General features: G+C 38.5%; 1 protein-coding gene across 3 annotated transcripts in view; it reads left to right on the forward strand.

Moving 5' to 3' along the window:
* Positions 1-21,663, forward strand: part of LOC126189637 (DDB1- and CUL4-associated factor 6-like) — a 202,828-nt gene that overhangs the window by 150,808 nt on the left and 30,357 nt on the right. For all 3 annotated transcript variants that reach the window (XM_049930961.1, XM_049930960.1, XM_049930959.1), the window contains exon 14: positions 21,296-21,401. In XM_049930961.1, the coding sequence (XP_049786918.1) occupies positions 21,296-21,401 (106 nt within the window). The remainder of the gene's footprint in view (positions 1-21,295; positions 21,402-21,663) is intronic.

The following is a 21,663-nucleotide window of genomic DNA, read 5'->3' on the forward strand; positions in this document are numbered from 1 at the left end:
ATGGCAATTTTTATGTTAAGTCTTGGTAACAAATCATTTATAAAGTATTTCATTGAACTTACTAGCAGTGATACATGTTCATCTGCCTGAAATTATAGTATTTGTGAATATGTAGAAGTGCTTAGTAATAAGCAGATCTTTGAAATAATGTTAGGTTCAGTCAGTGAACACGTAGAACAATTTGGAGCAGCCCATATCCTAATTTAGTGCCTAAAGGTACTGGATCCTTTTTCAAATAGTCCTTTTGTGTGAGTAATAATATTGTTTTTATATTTAGTTATAATTTTGTAGTGACTAGAATTTACATTTGTTTGCAGTTTTATGAACAACAGAAATTACATATTAATCATGGTTCAAGCAGGATGTGAAGGTTGGCTACAACCTTTGGCTTTAACCCCACCAATGATTCAAATAGCCCTTTTTTTGCAGGACCAGTAGCATTTTTAATTGAAGATGAGTGGGCATGACTTATATTTTTGTTCTGTAACATACTTCCAAGGAAATGAATTATAGTATGCAACCTTCAGTGTAAAACACTTTTCCAGCATTAACACAATGATTATGAATTATGAATATTGGTTAGTTTTATTGTCTGAGTATTTTATTGATGATCCCACTTCTGATGTTGCCTTGAATTGTTATAATCAGATATTGTATGCTTGATTATTTCTAATTTGCTGTTTTATTGTCGTGTGTTTTTCCACAGCAATGCTATTAAGCCTTTTTATATTAAATTCCTTGACTGGTGTTGTTTTGCTAGTACCTAAAGTGGCTTGGATTTCATTGAAATACTATACTATTTCTTTTAAAAGAAGAGTAAAGCAGTTCTCTCAACTTCCTCATAAACTTTCTGTACAACAATACAACTTTGCAGGCAGACAACAAATTGGAGAAATAGGCATAAAATACAAAGGAAGACTACAGTTCTGTGTTCTACAATATTATCACGTAATTAGAGGGTGTAAGATACAGCAGGTTATAATAAAATTAGGAAACACTGTACATACACCAGAAGTTAACATGCTAATTCTAAGTGCACGACAGCAGCAGATTCTTTTATGTTACCTTCTACTGTGTGATGATACATTTTGATCTGTAAAAGTAGATTGCCCATGTAGGGATTATTGGTTTTTAGATTTCTACATGAATTAGGTGACATTGTTTAGGGTGCAGTACAACAAAAAAACAGAATTGAATGTATGACAGTGAAGTATATTTCAGGAGGAGAAAGAATATTGAGTAAACTATGGTAACTGCCAAATGTTTTTTACTCCAGTCTCTGATCACAATATCAATTCTTTAGACGATGACCAGTTCATAGGTGAGATGTTTTCTGGTACATCCAGTGCCAGATTAGGCACGTAGCAGTAGTTAGCAAATGCTATGGTCCCCGTGCCTGGTCGCGAAAACTCTTGTCAAGTTAGAGGTTTTTTTTTCTTTATTTTTTGACAGTCACTTCAGGTATAGAATTTATTTGTTGCAAGTAGACTAGTGAAAAAGGTGAATTATCTTACCATTTGGTTAAGTTAGCAACATTCTGCTGACTGATTAATAACGTTTCTGGTGTCACGATGAAGAATAGGGTAATCGGTGTGTTGGAGCTAACATTGGTGGCCAACAATAGCTTCTTAGGGACATTTAGTTCATGCAACAAACCCCTTGCATACAACCAATGCCACACAGCACAACAATTAGAAATGTAAAAGCACGGGAGTGTTGACATTGGGAACAGCGATCCAAAAAGGGCAGTCGACACAAGTCCCGAGACGTACAGACATGTAACAATCGGTGCTTGGAGGCCAATCATCAACTTCTTTTACAAATTAGAAGATTATTAAGTGGGTGACATTTATTTTATATAGTGATTCCAAAGTTGCTGTCTGAAAAGAGGGAACTACTGAAGCATAAGGTAAAGTCCTTGTTTGTTCATGTGTACCCCGAAGTTTAAACAGTAAAAAAGTATGTTGGTTCTCAGTATGTAACTAAGAAGGAATAAGCTATTTGTGTTTGATATTATCATAAAACACTGTAGTTTTTATTTGGATGATTCTGAATACAGTAGACATTTATTTATCGCTCAGAATTTGTTCACCCTTGGTACTGGCATATACTTGAGAGTTTTTAATACCGTAATGACTTGAAGTCATATTTTAGAGAGGAAAACAGAACACTGGTGAAATAATAACCTTGCAATTGATTTTGCATCAAAATTTGAGCAATAATTTTGATAGTGCACGGCTTTGACCACCTGTGATGCACATTTTAAGCATTAGCACTTAGCAGTACCCCACTCCACTGTATCCTCTGAATGGTAAAACATGAAGCACGAACACAGGTAATTGGTTAAACAATTATTTCAATAACAGGTTAATAATTTTCAGTTTACAAATCCATAGCATTGGAGAATGGTGTAGCTCTTGAGTCTGTACTTCATTTAATATTGTCAGCTTTACAATTCAAAGGAAGTGTTCCCTTAACGGTATCTCTAACAATTTTTCAAATGATGGTGATCCGGAGAGACATCCACTCAGCTACTCAAGACATTGGCAGTGAAAATCATTCAGTGTTGGACATAGCTCTGCTGCATATAAACCCGTACTCTTTGAATAATACGCTCAGTGGTTTCCACTGTATTGAGAATTTACACATATAATAAAATTGTAACTTGAAGATGTCTGTACATAGGAGATATTAAAAAAAACTGAATTTGAGGGTGTTTATTTAACGGCTATCAAAGCAAAAAAATTATTTTCAGGATTTTTGTGTGTATGTATGTGCACCACGCAAAAACTAATGCATGAAATTGGATGTGATTTTCAGTTGTATTTTTGCACGTCTAATTTAAAATGTGATACAGCTTTCACTTTGACATGCTGGGTAGAATCAAAGTTCTCATAGTATTGCCATAAAACCATGTGCTGTTACACACCATAGGGCATTGTTGTTTGCTGCAAACAATCAAATGTGCCGGCTGCATGGCAAAGCTTTGTGAGCCGCCAGCCACACCGGCACCTTTAAAGTGTGGACAAAGTCACAGGTAAAACCTAGTCACATTATAAAAATGTACAAAGCAAAGATGTCTCTGGCACCAGTTACAGACTAATAAAGCAAGTGAACAGACTCAAAACTACACTCCTGCTGGCCATTAAAATTGCTACACCGAGAAGAAATGCAGATGATAAAATGGGTATTCATTGGACAAATATATTATACTAGAACTGACATGTGATTACATTTTCACGCAATTTGGGTGCATAGATCCTGAGAAATCAGTACCCAGAACAACCACCGCTGGCCGTAATAATGGCCTTGATACGCCTGGGCATTGAGTCAAACAGAGCTTGGATGGCATGTACAGGTACAGCTGCCCATGCAGCTTCAACACGATACCACAGTTCATCAAGAGTAGCGACTGGCATATTGTGACAAGCCAGTCGCTCGGCCACCATTAACCAGACGTTTTGAATTGGTGAGAGGTCTGGAGAAAGTGCTGGCCAGGGCAGCAGTCGAACATTTTCTGAATCCAGAAAGGCCCGTACAGGACCTGCAACATGGGGTCATGCATTATATTGCTGAAATGTAGGGTTTCACAGGGATCGAATGAAGGGTATAGCCACCGGCCGGAGTGACCGTGCGGTTCTAGGCGCTACAATCTGGAGCCAAGCGTCCGCTACGGTCGCAGGTTCGACTGCCTCGGGCATGGATGTGTGTGATGTCCTTTGGTTAGTTAGGTTTAATTAGTTCTAAGTTCTAGGCGACTGATGACCTCAGAAGTTAAGTCTCATAGTGGACCTTTTGACTTGTCGAAGAGTGGTGAGAGTTTCACAGTTTAGTTTCTAATTATGTAGGAATAAAGGAGATGACTCACCGAAAGGCAGAAGGGCTGTGTCGTTGTCAGGTTCACAAACAAAAGGTGCAGAGTTTTGCTTTGCTAGCTTTCTGAATGAAATTCCCTTCTGAAGGTTGTAGGAGGCACCTGAGCACACAGGCACACGCACAGTTTGGCGGTGGCCATTCATTCTGTTTTTTTGAGTCATCAGTCTTTTGATTGGTCTGATGTGGTCTGCCACGAATTTCACTCCTGTGCCAAACTCTTCATCTCAGAATAGCACTTGCAACCTACATCCTCAATTATTTGCTGGCTGTTTTCCAATCTCTGTCTTCCTCTACAGTTTTTGCCCTCTACAGCTCCTTCTAGTACCATGGAAGTCATTCCTTGATGTCTTAACAGATGTCCTATCATCGTGTCCCTTCTCCTTGTCAGTATTTTCCACATGTTGCCTTCCTCTCCGATTCTGTGCAGAATCTCCTCTCTGGTTTTCCCACAGTCTGTGTTTCACTACCATACAATGCTGTGCTCCAGACACACTTTCTCAGAAATTTATTCCTCAAATTAAGGCCTATGTTTGATACTAGTAGGCTTCTCTTGGCCAGGAATGCTCATTTTCCCAGTGCTAGTCTGCTTTTGATGTCCTCCTTGCTCCATCCGTCATTGGTTATTTTGCTGCCTAGGTAGCAGAATTCCAACTTCATCTACTTTATGACCATCAATACTCATTTCTGCTACTTCTCATTACTTTCATCTTTCTTCGATTTACTCTCAGTCCATATTCTGTACCCATTAGACTGTTCATTCCATTTAGCAGATCATGTAATCCTTCTTCACGTTCACTGAGGATAGCAATGTCATCAACAAATCGTATCATGATATCCTTTCACCCCGAATTGTAATTCCACTCCAGAACCTTTCCTTTATTTCCATCATTGCTTCTTTGATATACAGATTGAACTGTAGGGATGAAAGACTATATCCTTTTCTTATACCCTGTGTGTCATTAGCACGAATTATGAAACAAACATCAGAACTAAGTTGAAAAAAGACATGTAGGTGTGTTGTTGTTGTTGTTGTGGTCTTCAGTTCAGAGACTGTTTTGATGTAGCTATCCGTGCTTCTCTGTCCTATGCAAGATTCTTCATCTCCAAGTAACTATTACAACCTACATCCTTCTGAATCTGCTTAGTGTATTCACCTCTTGGTCTCCCTCTACGATTTTTACCCTCCACACTGCCCTCCAATACTAAATTGGTGATCCCTTGATGCCTCAGAACCTGTCCTACCAACTGATCCCTTCTTCTAGTCAAGTTGTGCCACAAATTCCTCTTCTCCCTAATTTTATTCAGTACCTCCTCGTTAGTTACATGATCTACCCATCTGATCTTCAGCATTCTTCTGTAGCAACGCATTTCAAAAGCTTCTATTCTGTTCTTGTCTGACATCCATGTTTTACTTTCACACAGGGCTACACTCCATACAAATACTTTTAGAAAGACTTCCGGACAGTTAAATCTGTACTTGATGTTGACACATATCTCTTCTTTAGAAACTTTTTCTTGCCATCACCAGTCTACATTTTATATTCTCTCTAATCAGTTATTTTACTGCCCAAATAGCAAAACTCCTTTACTACTTTAAGTTTCTCATTTCGTAATCTAGTTCCCTCAGCATCATCTGATTTAATTCGACTACATTCCATTATTGTTGTTTTGCTTTTGTAGATGTTCATCTTATATCTTCCTTTCAAGACACTGTCCATTCCCTTCAACTGCTCATCCAAGTCCTTCGCTGTCTCTGATAGATTTACAATGGCATCGACAAACCTCAAAGTTTTTATTTCTTCTCCCTGGACTTTAATTCCTACTCAAAATTTTTCTTTTGTTTCCTTTACTGCTTGTTTCATATACAGATTGAATACCATCAGGGATAGTCTAAAACCCTCCCTCACTCCCTTCTCAACCATTGCATCCCTTTTCTACCCCTGGACTCTTTATCACTGCCATCTGGTTTCTGTACAAATTGTAAATAAATTGTAAATAGCCTTTTGCTCCCCATATTTTACCACTGCCTTATGATAAGGTCTACGTAACCAGCATCTTGTGACAATGGATGTAAATACACTGCCCGACAAAAAGAATGAAGTACCCAGAAGAAATGGTCAGATATCAATGTAACATAGTACACATACACACCATTGTCAGGTATGTAAATAATTAGAGTTGCAATCCGCTGTGAAAGGTAAAACATCCACCAGAGTGCATTAGTGTCATTCATGTTTTGTGTTGTTACCAGGTCTGGTAGGTTATATAAAAGGTGTGAACAACTGTAGGTGTTGAATGACCAATGTGAAGAATACAGAGATGCTGCTTGCTCATGTGAGGCAACATAATCAGCAGACGGAGTTTGAAAGGGGCCTCATTGTGAGTCTCCATTTGGCCAGCTGGCCGAATTCTGGAATAATCATGTTTGTGGAGCATTTGAATGTGACTGTGGTACAGTACTGTACTGCTTTGAATTGTTTGGGCAAGTATTATCATAATCAAGGTTATGGTCGGCCACATCTGATCACCAAAAAGGAGGATCACTGTGGGCGAAGCACATTGTAAACCTTGACATCTGTGCCTGCAATCTGAGGATGAGTATGGACTCCATGTGTCATTCCACACCATTGATTGGAGACAAGCGACAGCCACACTAGCAAGTTACTGTCCCATGCGTAGACTGCTGTCAACACACAACTCAAACAGTTGTATTTGGAGTGGTACCGTGATCCATATGCATGGATTACTTATGAATAGTGTTGCGTTGTGTTCAGCAGTGAATTGTGGTTCTGCACTACTTTGGATAACTATTGTTGATGAGTACTGTGATGACTTGGGGAAGGTCCCATTCTTCCAGTGTTTTGGAGACGCACAGCCGTGTTACTTGTGGTGCCATGGTGTGGGGAAATATCAGGTATGACTTCAGGTCACAGCTGGAAGTGATTGAGGGAACTCAGATTGCACAACAATATGGCAACAATATCCTTTGTCCTAATGCGACACCTCTTATGCGACAATATCATGGTGCCATTTTTCAAAAGGACAGCGCTTGTCCACTTATGGCATGTTTGTATGTATATACAGTTCTGTGTGATGCTGAGCTATTTGTGTGTCTGCAGAAATACCCATATCTGTCCCTGATAGAACATGTGTGGGACTAGCTTGGGTGTAAAATCCATCCCAGTGCCAGTACCCAGGATATTGGGGACCATTTGCAACAGTTGTGGGCCAGTGTGCCTCAGGAGAGGATGAAATGGCTTTATGGCAGCTCCCCAATGGAATGAGTGTGTGGCAGCTCCCCAACGGAATGACTGCTTGCATCCATGCCAGAAGATTTATAATGTCGTACTGACAAGTGGGCTCATGCTGCCAAGTTTCTTGTAAATCTGACTCAGTTTTTTAATCATTGATATAACGCAGGATAGCCTCACAACACTTTGTTTCCTTCTCCACTTCTGGGTACTCCACTTCCTTTGTCGGACGGTGTACAACAGGACTCTGTCCCTCCAGGTGACATCTGACACTTGAGGCACAATTTCAGTGCTGCTCTGTAATTAGAGGAGGCCATACAAGATACTCAAGTTATTGTCCAAGACAATCTGTTCATAAGTATTTGAACTTGTTGTTGTGATCATGTACAGTTACAACATGTATAATATATGAATAATTTGATTTATATCAACCAGGTGCTTCAGGGTGTCCATTTTCCCATTTAACACTATTGAATTTAAAGTAAGAACTAATAAAAATAGACAAGACAACAAGTGAATAGTTTGTTCAGTTTCAACAGGCACATGTTGTATAGAGATTGGCTAATTGGGAATGAAGCTGTAATCAGTTCATAGGTGAGTGAAAGACAGTATCTCTAACAAGATAAACAATAGAGAACCACTGCTAATTGATGTAAGAAAAGAATTATTTCAGTGTGGAAGAAGGAGCTGTCTGACATGAGGGGATGTAGTTGTACATAATATAAGAAAAAGACTGAGTTTCACTGAAAATTCCGAAGGACTGAAATTTAATGGAATTAGGGATGGTGGAGGAGGGGGTTGTCAGTTAGTATCAAAATAAATAAAGAGCATAAAAATTCACTTTGTTGCATTTATTGATTAGAGCTACATTTGTATTTTTGTCACCATTTGTATATATGCATTTGTATATATGTATTTGCCCAAGTTTGTTAGACGAACATTTGCTCTCTGTCACTTCCTGAATGAGGTGAAGCAATCCACAAGGTGATGAATTCTGTTTTGGAGGAGCAGAATTGAAATCTTAAGTGGCCATCCTCATTCTGTCATGGTTTTCCAAAATTCCTTCAGTTGAATATTAGTCTGTCCTGATTTCTATTTTGCTTGTGTTTCCAAATCAGATAAGATTAGTGTCAGAATGATGCCAAAAGCATGGTCATGTCCGGTTCTCTTCCATATTCTTCCTATACTCGAGCTTGTAGTCAGTCTCCAATGACCTCATCATCAATAGTACATTAAATCTTAATCTTCCTTCATAAATTTTTAATTCTTTCTTTCCTTCTCGTTACAACAGAAGTGTCCTAGCATGCTTAATTGGCATCATTCAATCTTTAAAGTTTTAGAGGCAAAAGGTTCTTATTTTTGGGAGTTAAAAGATGGAGTAGTAGGTAAACTGTAAATCTGTATAGTACTCTTGATACGGATTTCAGAGTAAAAATTGCTTGTTTTTTTTTATTTCTTGGGGCTTTTCCTTTTTTGTTGCCTTTTAGTTGTTGTTGTTGTTGTTGTTGTTGTTGTTGTTGTTGTTGTTGTTGGTGGTGGTGGTGGTGTTCATTTTCTTGTTAGTAGTAATTATCTATTTGTTTTGTTGCTTCATTATTTGATTATTATGTTTAAATTTTGTTAGTTGCATTGTAGAAGGAAGAGAACAACATATGTGATAGTTATATTTTTATTCTTATAATTTTTATAATTGTATTTAATTTTTGATGCACAAATACAAGTTACTATTTCTTTACTTCTCTTGAGACACTCCTTCCAAATATAATCCTAACATATACCACCAATGTAAAATCACCAAATCTATCATGGTGGCATGGTGTTGAAACAAACATCATTTGGATGTCAGTCCTCTTCTTTCTGTGCTTGATGACAAAAATTAGAGAGATATTCCCCTATGCAAGACACTATTAATTTGTTTTACTTTTCCCAAGCATGTTTCAGCTCTTCATGTGCCATCTTCAGTGGAATTTTTGTATTTTTCAGACTTAAAATTATTATAGTGTGGTAATGTTCAAATTTGAACTTATTTATGTGCATATACAGAAGTGATAATAAAGTGCCAAATTTTGCATTGGGTTACATATGTAGTGAATAACACGTCTCGCCTAACTGATCCGGAATATTGCACATTTTTGCTGTGGCGAAAATTAGGCCTAGAATACTGGTTTAGAGAAATATTTTATACAGTTTTGGAAGTATCTTACATACCACTGATAAATTAATGAAAAAATACACACACATTTAGACAAGCAAGCACACCTCCTGCACACATGACTGCCATCTCTGGGAGTTCAGACCGCAATGCTTTATCCAAAAGCTAATGCATAAGTGTCCTTTTGAAGGTGTCACCTTCACAGTGTGTGTGTGTGTGTGTGTGTGTGTGTATATATATATATATATATAAAGATGATTAGACTTACCAAACAAAAGCTCTGGCAGGTCGATAGACACACAAACATACACACAAAATTCAAGCTTTTGCAACCAACGGTTGCCTCATCAGGAAAGAGGGAAGGAGAGGGAAAGACGAAAGGATTTGAGTTTTAAGGGAGAGGGTAAGGAGTCATTCCAATCCCGGGAGCGGAAAGACTTACCTTAGGGGGAAAAAAGGACAGGTATACACTCGCACAGATACACATATCCATCCGCACATACACAGACACAAGCAGACATTTGTAAAGGCTAAGAGTTTGGGCATTATGTTGATCAGTCTGAAGACTGTTTTGATGCAGCTCTCAATGGAAGCCTCTTCCTCTCTACAGAATTCCTACAATCAACATCCATTTATACCTGCTTACTGTATTCAAGTCTTGGTTACCCTCTACACTTTCTTCCATTACCAATTTTACAGTTTGTTGATACCGCAGGGTCTCTCTCATTAAGCAATGCCTTCTTTTAGTCAAATTGTGGCATAAAGTTCTTTTTTCTCCAACTCATTTTATTACCCCTCATTTGTTATTTGATCTTCCCATCTAATCTTCAGCATTCTGATAGTTCATTACATCCTCATTTGTTGTTTGATGTACCCAAATAGTTTTAATCATTCTTTGATAGTTCATTACATCCTCATTTGTTATTTGATGTACTCATCTAACCTTCGGCGTTCTTCTATAGCATGACATTTCAAAAGCTTCTGTCTTTTTCTTGTCCTAAATGCCTAATGTCCATGTTTCATTTACACACATGGTCACACTCCAGGCAAATACCTTCAGGAAAGGCTTCCTAACACTTAACTTTATGTTAGATGTCAACAAACTCTTTTTTTTAAGAAATGCTTTTCTTCCCATTGCGAGTCTGCATTTTCTCTCTCCCCTGCTTCAGCCATCATTAATTTTGATGCTCAAATAACAGAAATTATTTTTTAGTATTGGTGTCATATTTCCTAATCTAATTCTCTCAAGAACACATGATTTACTTTAAACTACATTCCATTACCCTTTTTTTACTTTTGTTGTTGTTGATCTTATAATTTCTTTCCATTCAACTACACTTCTTATTCCTTAGCTGCTCTGACACAATTATGTCATTGACAGACTGCAGAGTATTTATGCTGCTTTCTTAACTTTAATTTCATTTCAAAATTTCTTCTTGGTTTCCTTGACAGCTTGCTCAGTGTACATATTAAATAATATTGGAGACAAGTGACAACCCTGTCTCACTCTTATCAACTACTGCATACCTTTTATGTCCTTTGACACATATAGCTAAGTATGGTTTCTGTACAAGTTGTAAATAACTTTTCAGTCCTTGTATTTTATCCCTGTGACATTCAGAATTTCAGAGAGTGTAGTCCAGTCCAAATTGTCACAAGTTTTCTCTAAACCTACAAATGCTGTATAAACATACATTTGCCTTTTTTCAACCTATCTTCTAAGATAAGTCGTAGCATTTGTACATTTCTCTGGAACCCAAACTGATCTTTGCTGAGGTTGGCCTCCGCCAGTTTTTCCATTCATCTGAAAAGAAATTTATATCAGATTTTGTAACCATGATGTATTAAACTGATGATTTGGTAGTATTCACATCTGTTAATACGTCTCTTCTTTGGAATTGGAATTGTTTTATTCTTCTTTAAGTCTGAGGGTATTTCACTTGTCTCACATATCTTACGCAACAGGTGGAATTTTGTCATGGCTAGCTTTTCCAGGATCTCAGTATTTCTGAGGGAATGCCATCTACCCAAGGGGCCTTGTTTCCATGTTGGTCTTTCATTCTTTCAAATTATTCTTTTATATCATAATTCTCATCTCAACAATGTAGAAAAAAACAGATTGCTACTTACCATAAAGAAGACAAATCAGGTTGCAGATGGGCACAATTAAACGACACTCTCACATAGCTTTCGGCCACAGCCTTCGTCAGTAACCCCCCCCCCCCCCCCCCCCACACACACACACACACACACACACACAACCACACACACACCCCGCGCACACACGACTGTCAACTCCAGCATTTCGAGCCGGAATACATCATCATGTAAAGAAGGGGAAGTGAAAGTAGTCTCTCTTTTACTGACAAAGGCTGTGGCCAAGGCTATGTGTGAGTGTCCTTTAATTGTGCATGTATACAGCTTGACATGTCTTTTTTACGGTAACTAGCAAGCTGTCTTTTCCTACTTTATTGATATTACTTCCTGGAGTTCCCATTGTTTGGTAATTCTCATACCTAATTTAGCCATTTTACACTTTCTGCCAACCTCAGTTTTAGATGTCTGTTTTCCCTTTCACCTGTTTCATTTGCTGCATTTTTATATTTTCTTCTTTCATTAATTACCTAGGATTTGTATTAGGACTTAATCTGAAACCTTCTATTAAAGTCTGCACATCTCTCCCACATATACATCATTCTTTCATGATTCTTAAACCAAGTGTTAGCAATTATTAAATTATGTTCTGTGCAAGATTCTACTAGGCAGCTTCCTCTTTCATTCCTTTCCCCCCAGTCTTTATTCTCCTACTGATTTCCTTCTCTCCATTTCCCTACTACTGAATTTCAGTCGACTATCACAATTAAATTTTTCTCTTCCTTAAGCATCTCAATAATTTCTTTTATCTCATCATACTTTCTTTCTATATCTCGTCGTTATCTGCATTGATAATTGGCATATAAACTTGTACTATTGTTTTGAATGTTGGCTTCATGTCTCCTTTGGCTATGATAATGCATTCGTTATGCTGTTCATAGTAGCTTACCTGCATTCATATTTTCTTATTCATTATTAGACCCACTCCTGCTTTACACCTATTTGATTTTGTATTTGTAAACCTGCACTCACCAGACTATAAGTCCTGTTCTTCCTGCCACTGCATTTCCCTAATTCCTGCTATATCTACACTACTGGCCATTAAAATTGCTACACCAAGAAGAAATGCAGATGATACACGGGTATTCATTGGACAAATGTATTATACTAGAACCGACATGTGATTACATTTTCACGCAAATTGGATGCATAGATCCTGAGAAATCAGTACCCAGAACAACCACCTCTGGCTGTAATAACGGCCTTGACACGCCTGGGCATTGAGTCAAACAGAGCTTGGATGGCGTGTACAGATACAGCTGCCCATGCAGCTTCAACACGATACCACAGTTCATCAAGAGTAGTGACTGGCGTATTGTGACGAGCCAGTTGCTGAGCCACCATTAACCAGACATTTTGAATTGGTGAGAGATCTGGAGAATGTGCTGGCCAGGGCAGCAGTCGAACATTTTCTGTATCCAGAAAGGCCTATACAGGACCTGCAACATGCGGTCGTGCATTATCCTGCTGAAATGTAGTGATTCGCAGGGATTGAATGAAGGGTAGAGCCACGGGTCGTAACACATCTGAAATGTAATGCCCACTGTTCAAAGTGCCATCAATGTGAACAAGAGGTGACCGAGATGTGTAACCAATGCCACCCCATACCATCACGCCGGGTGATACGTCAGTATCACAAATACACACTTCCAATGTGCGTTCACAGTGATGTCACCAAACACGGATGCGACCATCGTGATGCTGTAAACAGAACCTGGATTCAACTGAAAAAATGACGTTTTGCCATTCGTGCACCCAGGTTCATCGTTGAGTACACCATCCCAGGCACTCCTGTCTGTGATGCAGCGTCAAGGGTAACAGCAGCCGTGGTCTCCGAGCTGATAGTCCATGCTGCTGCAAACGTCGTCGAACTGTTCGTGCAGATGGTTTTTGTCTTGCAAACGTCCCCATCTGTTGACTCAGGGATTGAGACATGGCTGCACGATCCGTTACAGCCGTGCGGATAAGATGCTTGTCATCTCGACTGCTAGTGATACGAGCCCGTTGGGATTCAGCACGGAATTCCGCATTACCCTCCTGAACCCACCAATTCCATATTCTGCTAACAGTCATTGGATCTCGACCAACACGAGCAGCAATGTCACGATACGATAAACCGCAATCGCAATAGGCTACAATTTGACCTTTATCAAAGTCGGAAACATGATGGTACGCATTTCTCCTCCTTACACGAGGCATCACAACAACGATTCACCAAGCAACTGCTGTTTGTGTATGAGAAATTGGTTGGAAACTTTCTTCATGTCAGCATGTTGTAGGTGTTGCCACCAGCGCCAACCTTGTGTGAATGCTCTGAAAAGCTAATCATTTGCATATCACAACATCTTCTTCACATAACTAATGAGGAAGTATTGAATAGGATTGGGGAGAAGAGAAGTTTGTGGCACAACTTGACTAGACAAAGGGATCGGTTGGTAGGACATGTTCTGAGGCATCAAGAGATCACCAATTTAGTATTGGAGGGCAGTGTGGAGGGTAAAAATCATAGAGGAAGACCAAGAGATGAATACACTAAGCAGATTCAGAAGGATGTAGGTTGCGGTAGGTACTGGGAGATGAAGAGGCTTGTACAGGATAGCGTAGCATGGAGAGCTGCATCAAACCAGTCTCAGGACTGAAGACCAAAATAACAGCAGCAGCATCTTCTTCCTGTCGGTTAAATTTTGCGTCTGTAGCATGTCATCTTCATGGTGTAGCAATTTTAATGGCCAGTAGTGTAACTTCAGCCTATTCATTTCCTTTTTTAAATTTTCTAACCACTCTGCCTGATTAAGTGTTCTAACGTTCCGTGCTCTGACCCATAGAATGCCAGTTTTGTTTTTTGTGTTGGCAATATTCTCTTGAGTAGTCCCTACGTGGAAATCCGAGCGTGGGCCTATTTTATCTCTGGAATATTTTATCCAATGTGATGCCATCATCATTAAGCCACTCAGTAGAGCTGCCTACTTTCAGGAAACAAAAATCATAGCTCTTCTTCAGGAACCATATTTAGTGTGGTCTGTCCATAGGTACTCTCCCGTTGATGCACCATTTTGGTAAAATCCGTGTTTGTGTGTGTGTGTGTGTGTGTGTGTGTGTGTGTGTGTGTGTGTGTGTGCGTGCACGCGAGCGAGCACGCGCACACAGCATGGGGGAGGGGGGGGCTTTTTACCTATACAGTGTCATTTGCACATCAGCAATAAATCGAACATTAAAATAATACACGAAATAAATGAAACCAAAACTTGTGAAAATGACAATGAAGAGATCATTGTAAGCAGTACATTTCTGTTGATTTTTTTTTTTTAAAGAATGTTCAAAGTGAGAATCATTTGCATCACAATACTTTTGTATGTGCTGCCTCACTGATGAACTCAATGCTGCCAACATAATCTACTCTTATTGCTTATATACAGCAGTAATTGTGTGTCTCATGTTTCTAAGTTGGTTGAACCTCCTTACATAGCACATGCTTTATTTGGCTCCAGAGGAAGACTGCTGATAGCCTCATATCAGGTGATAATGCTAGATACTTTCTGAGTAGCACTGCCTCTTCTCACCCACTGGTACTCCAGTAAAAGAATCATGAGCAGCACATTGATCCTGTTGGCATGTTGATCATTGCTGTGCAGCTAATAATGTAGAGAAATGTGGAATAGGAGATCTTTGTATTTGTTCAGAACTGGTATATGGATTTAGCAGTAGAGGGAAGAACCATTAGTTCTGCAACTTTATTGGTAGCCATCTTCTTTCAGATAGGTTTTCTTGAGACAAAAATTTGAGGTCTGCAAAGTCATTAGTTGGCATTAACAAAAGTGGGATGAGTTGGATAGCATCTGGGAAGCATTCTGTATAGATTTCTGCAGCCCTTGATGCATTTTGGTGACATTCACGTAAGCTAAGAGCATGTCAACCAATTCTTCATTAGTAAATGGCATTATATTCCTGGAAATTGTATATGCATTACTAGCAATTTGATTATGTGTATATTTTACAAGCAGCACATTGTAAATTAACTTCAACATTCCTCCTAACAAACCTGATCTATGTAGACAGTGGTTCCACTACACTTTTAACAGTTAAACTTTGTAAAGGACAGCACACAACTGATGATGTACCGTATTTACTCGAGTCTAAGCCGCACTCGAATCTAAGCCGCACCTGAAAAATGAGACTCTAAATCAAGGGAAAAAAAATTTCCCGAATCTAAGCCGCACCTGAAATTTGAGACTCGAAATTCAAGGGGAGAGAAAAGTTTTAGGCCGCATCTCCAAATCGAAACAAAGTTGGTCCACTGTAATATGAGACAATTTAGGTCGAATGAAGGATGATACAGCTACAGTAGTTTGGTTCGAGTCGTAAGCTTAGCAGTTAAGCTTTACCAGGTAGCCACTGCTATGCGTCAGGCGCTCCGTCCGTATTTATACGGGTACCCTTCCTTTTTCACGTGCTTCGTCTGTTTTGAATTGATTGCTTATTTTTCTTTGAGCTGATAAGCGCAGTTTTCTTTGTTATAGGTGTTTACGTCACTCTACGCTGAATATGCATTACTGTACTGTGTCATGCTTTGTTTGTCGTACTCTGATACAGTGTGTTTACGGCCTGTCGCTGATCGCGGCATGGCTTGCTTTTGTGCGCGCTACCGCCGCGTACAATTAAAACAAAACAGAGAGGAATCGTCTCATTAGCGAAACAATGGCAAGAGACTGCTATTTGTTGTTACTTACACTGCTGCTTTCTTTGATAATGATCAACAAGAACCAAATAATAGTCTGCGTATGATAGAAGATGTTCTGAACGAGAGTTTAGCGAAAATGTTTCTCCGTTTGAAAATCTTTGCAGGCGCCTCTTTAGTACATTACATTCTGCACAGAAATTAGAGTCATCTTAGATTTAAAAAGCTAGTCAATTGCCTCGCTTCATTTCTGACTGTATCACTGTTTAGCATAAGAATAATACGAATATAAACATGACATGATATGTATATTCTTCCGCGTTTGCTGTTGTCTCACTCTAGTTTTGTGGTTTATTACGCAGACAGGATTTAAATGAGATAGCAGCAAACACGAAACAGTACATGGCAAAATGTTTATGTTCATATTATTCTTATGGTGACGAGAATACTGCATGTGATTCACAATTTATAAAAGTCGGCTTCTAAGTTTTCTTCTGTTTCACCTTTTTGCATTTTGTGCTGTTCATTTGTCCACAACATGTTATCAGCAACGTCGTCATCTGACATGATCCAAAAACCTTTATCATTACTGTTACAAGTGAAGCGCTCTTTCATGTCATCAGCATTACATTCCTGTATATTAGTATTTTTGCCATTGACTCATTTATATCCTCGAGAACAGAGTCACCAGTATCAGTTATTGAATTTTTGTTCTCCCATTTCAGTTTCCTGTTCCAAGTTTTGTTCAAAGTCTTCCTTTCAATCAAATCCGACACATATAAATACAGTCCTGTAACAACACTCCTTCAAATTCACGTACTTGAAAAATGACAAAAAGACTTCTACATTATCTTCATCAACAGATAATGATCTGTGTAAATATTGTTGTCTGTAAAGTCATTTTAATGTTTAAAGGACACTTTGATCTCTTGGTTGTTGCAAGGAGGCAAAATTTTACTGGAAACATCTATTTTTTTGCCTCTAACTATCCAGCTGAAGGATGGGTTGGCACATTATCCAGTAAAAGCAAAAGCAAAAGCAAAAGCAAAAGCAAAAGCTTTCCTTGTTTACCAATTTTGTTTTGATTTTTTTTACCTCATGGATAAATGTGTTGTCATACCAGTCAATCAAAATTTCGGTGTCATCCATGTACCTTTTTGGTTTTTATAAATTTAAGGAACCCTGATATTTTTGAAGCATCTGGTTTTTTTTTTTCTGAGGACCAAAGGCATTTTGTGGATCTTGGTAGCATTTGTGCAAACAAATTTGTCACTTTCTGTTTGCTGTTCCATATCCTGGAGGTGAACACTCTTGCTGAGAAGCTAAACATTTTGATGGTAATGATTTCTAGTTTAATCTGGTTGCATCAGTGTTGTAAACAAAGTTTAAGACATCATAATTTTCATTCAGTTATTTTTTAAAACCATATTTAAAAGAATTCGCTGCCTCTACATGAGCTGACTTTCACTCACCTTGTATTTCCAATTCGTGAATTCCATGACAAAATTTGAGTGTGTACAGCCATTCTTTATTTGCCACCTATTTTTTAATTTAACTGTGATGCCTTTCCACAGTGCAAAGGACCAGATATTGGTGACCCAGCTGATAGTTTTTGTAAAAACCAATAATACAAAGCTTCTTCCAAAAGTCCTCCTTTTGTAGAAGTACCTACTCCATGCTTATCAGCCAACTTACAACCAGTTTCACCTCCTCCTCCTCCTCCTCCTCTTCCTCCTCCTCCTCCTCCTCTTCTTCTTCTTCTTCTTCTTCTTTTTTAATGAAGCCATAATGTTTGTTATCTTTGAGCAACAACAAGTCTCTCTTGTGCTTTAACATTTCTCAGCACAAATGTGAAATGACACAGTGGCATAGCAATTGGCAACTATCTTAACTTGAGCAACGCACAAACGAACTAGACTAAAAAGATATTTGTTCACAGTTGGACAGTCCAGATAATCTTGAATCTGTAAACTGAGGTCTATATAATCAAGTCTCCACTGCAGTGTCATTAAAAAATTAATGACTGTATCTCTTGTTACCGTATTTACTCGAATCTAAGCCGCACTCGAATCTAAGCCGCACCTGAAAAATGAGACTCGAAATAAAGGAAAAAAAAAAAAATTCCCGAATCTAAGCCGCACCTGAAATTTGAGACTCGAAATTCAAGGGGAGAGAAAAGTTTTAAGCTGCACCTCCAAATCGAAACAAAGTTGGTCCATTGTAATATGAGACACAATTTAGGTCGAATGAATGACGATACAGCTACAGTAGTTGAGTTCAAGTCGTAAGCTTAGCAGTTAAGCTTTACCACGTAGCCATTGCTATGCATCAGGCGCTCCATCCGTATTTATACGGGTACCCTTCCTTTTTCACGTGCTTCGTCTGGTTTGAGTCGATTGCTTATTTTGCTTTGATCTGATAAGTGTCGTTTTCTTTGTTATAGGTGTTTGCGTCACTCTAAGCTGAAAATGCATTACTGCATTGTGTCATGCATTGTTTGTCGCATTCTGATAGTGCGTGTTTACGGCCTGTCGCGGCTCGCGGCATGGCTTGCTTTTGTGCGTGTTACCGCCGCGTACAATTAAAAAAAAAAAAAAAAAAAAAAAAGAGAGAGAGAGGAATCTCTGCTGCTTTCTTTGATAATGATCAACAAGAATCAAATAATAGACTGCGTATGATAGAACATGTTCTGAACGAGAGTTAGGCAAAAATTTTTCTCCGTTTGAAAATCTTTGCGGCCGCTTCTTTATTACATCAAATTCTGCACAGAAATAAGAGTCATCTTAGATTTAAAAATCTAGTCACTTGCTGTGATTCGTTTCTGACTGTATCACTATTAGGCATAAGAATAATACGAATATAAACATGACACGATATGTATATTCTTCCGCGTTTGCTGTTGTCTCACTCTAGTTTCGTAGTTTATTAGGCAGATAGGATTTAAATGAGATAGCAGCAAACACGAAAGAATACATGGCAAAATGTTTATATTCGTATTATTCTTATGGTGAAGAAAATACTGTATGTGATTCAAATTTCATCAGGTTCCTATTAGCAACCATCTCTTCTCACAGATAGGAAAAAATTCAGAACGTAGAGTTGGCCATATTGACAAACATCCCAAACAGTCTTGCCAGTCAGATTTTCGTAGTACACTGAAATTGTGCTACATTCGAAGATGAACAATACGAAATTTGTATTTACTTCGTTGGATTATGTATGAAAATGCAGTGGTCGAAACTCGCGGCGGAGAAAAAAAGCTCGTGTTCCACTTTTTTTTTTTTTTAATTTATTTACTGACGCAGAGGTTTTGGCGCCAATATTAGCTTTGTGCCTACAGAGCATGCCTGCGTAGTGCTGCATATATTCGACGGCAGAAGTTAGTTGTGGCGGCACGTATCAACATTTTTCATAACTTCCGCTTCCTTTGCTCTCGATTCTAAGCCGCAGATGGTTTTTTGGATTGCGAAAACCGGAAAAAAAGTGCGGCTTAGATTCGAGTAAATACGGTACTCATGTAGATGCAAGAGTACATTGCTGTTTGTTTTATGAGACGCTGGTCGTTGTTCATCTAAAAGAAAACAAATTAGAAGTTCTTTAACAGGTCAAAGGTGTATATGACAAAGTGACTGATTAGTATACACCTTCAGGAGGTGAAATTCCAAGTACTCGCCAAATGAAAGAACCCTTCAGAATTAGAAAAAATGTATTTCTTCTTTCTTTTGGAAAGTACTTAGAATTCTATCTCCTGAAGGGAAGTGGTGGTCATCAAATATGTTTTATTGTAATTTTACTGTTTTCTCAAGAAAATGTTTCTTTTGATATGTAATTTCATTCCCAAAACTAACAATGCTCATCCTTTTACAAGGTATCTGACACCACTGTAGGAGGCACAACATTCTGTTTGGGAAAAAGTTAGTTGCTTCCACATCATTTATTGAATTTCAAATTTCCAAAGTTTTAATTCCCATCAGGCCATCCAGATTCAGGTTTTCTGTGTTTGTCCTTAATCGTTTAAGGCAAATGCTTGGATGTTTTTTGAAAAATAAACAGCTGATTCCTTGAATTTTCATTACAAATGATAATTTTGTACAAATATTCATTGTGTCATTGTGTCAAGAATCATTTCTGAAATTTTATAGGTATTCAGTTTACAGTGGATACAAACTGTATAGCAGACTGTTGCAGCTGGAGTGGCTGCCTACAGACTGGCAGGTGACTCTGGAACAAATGTGCATGAGTGAGCAAAGAGCTGACATGCAGGCAAGGCATCCAGACCTTAGCTTATGCAGTTGTACTGCCCCAGCCAAGTGCCCATGTCAGGGGTGGCTGAGTGATCTGTGTATGTGCAGAACGCACATACAACAAGACGGGCAGCCTATACTACTTACACCTGCCGGCAAGGAAGTGGGCATACCTGCAGTTTTATTCATTTGGAATCCTGGCTTGAGCATAAGCAAACTTGGATCTTCTAATCGACCTGACATATCAAATATTGAGTTACCTTTATTCACCATTAAAGTCTCCTTTTTCCATAAAGCAGGAAATATCTTCCTTCAGTAACTTGTCTCAGCAAATTACTGGAGTACTGAACTGCACATATCTTTTCTTCCTGTATAACCAGTAACATGACACAGTATGTGCAGTAAAGGGACAGTAGTAAGCAGTTTTGCACTGCTTTCTCATAACAACATTGTTACAGAAATTACGAGATGATCCCACCCAAACAGCAAAAAAATTGTATATTGTGTGCCCTAGTTGAAGTCGAATAAATAAGAAAACTACTTCAGTCAATATGTTAATGGTTATGTAAGTAATTTAAGGAGTCATTATTTCCCTTGTGTCAGGACTCTCTGTTCCCATATTAATACTTATGGCATGCTTTCTGGAAGTAACGTGTGAAATTTAACTGTCAAACAAAATTTTTCCACAAAATGGAGACATTCAAAAATTTGATTGCAATTAAAAGCGATTAACTAGAAAATATGAGTAGTTTTTTAACTGGACAGTGTAAAGTACAGGTTTGTATTAAAAGTTGAGATATTGTGGAATTTTTTCAAGTGAATGTTTAAATACAATGTGGAAAAAGATGTATAAAGAACACTTATTTTCAGACTTGATATCAGCCTGTTGCTGCCCAATGTTGTTTTAGCTCTTTCTGCCACTATTTATGAATCTTGGTTATAGCTAACAAAGCGGAACGAAATCATGCTGGAAGAGACAAAGGATACAATCACCGTGCCAGCTTCCTTCATGATCCGTATGCTTGCCTGCCTTAATCAGATCCGTCGAGGTGAGTAGGAAGTGAAATGTCAGTAATAAGTATGTGTGACGTTTGTATACTGTCAGTGTTTCATTGATGGTTTCATCTAATGTGTGTAGAGGCCCATAATATTTCAGGAGAGAAAGTTACATTGGAAACATGGTGACTGTTCCCTGCTTAGCACTGCCCCTATTTGATGCGTAGTGACTCATCCTCTGATACATATTATCTCCCATCATGGATTTCCCACTGTTGTAAATATAAATACAAAATACAAAGGTAAATATGCAGT

The sequence above is a fragment of the Schistocerca cancellata genome, chromosome 1, assembly GCF_023864275.1.
Source record: "Schistocerca cancellata isolate TAMUIC-IGC-003103 chromosome 1, iqSchCanc2.1, whole genome shotgun sequence".
In the NCBI taxonomy this organism is placed as follows: Eukaryota; Metazoa; Arthropoda; class Insecta; order Orthoptera; family Acrididae; genus Schistocerca; species Schistocerca cancellata.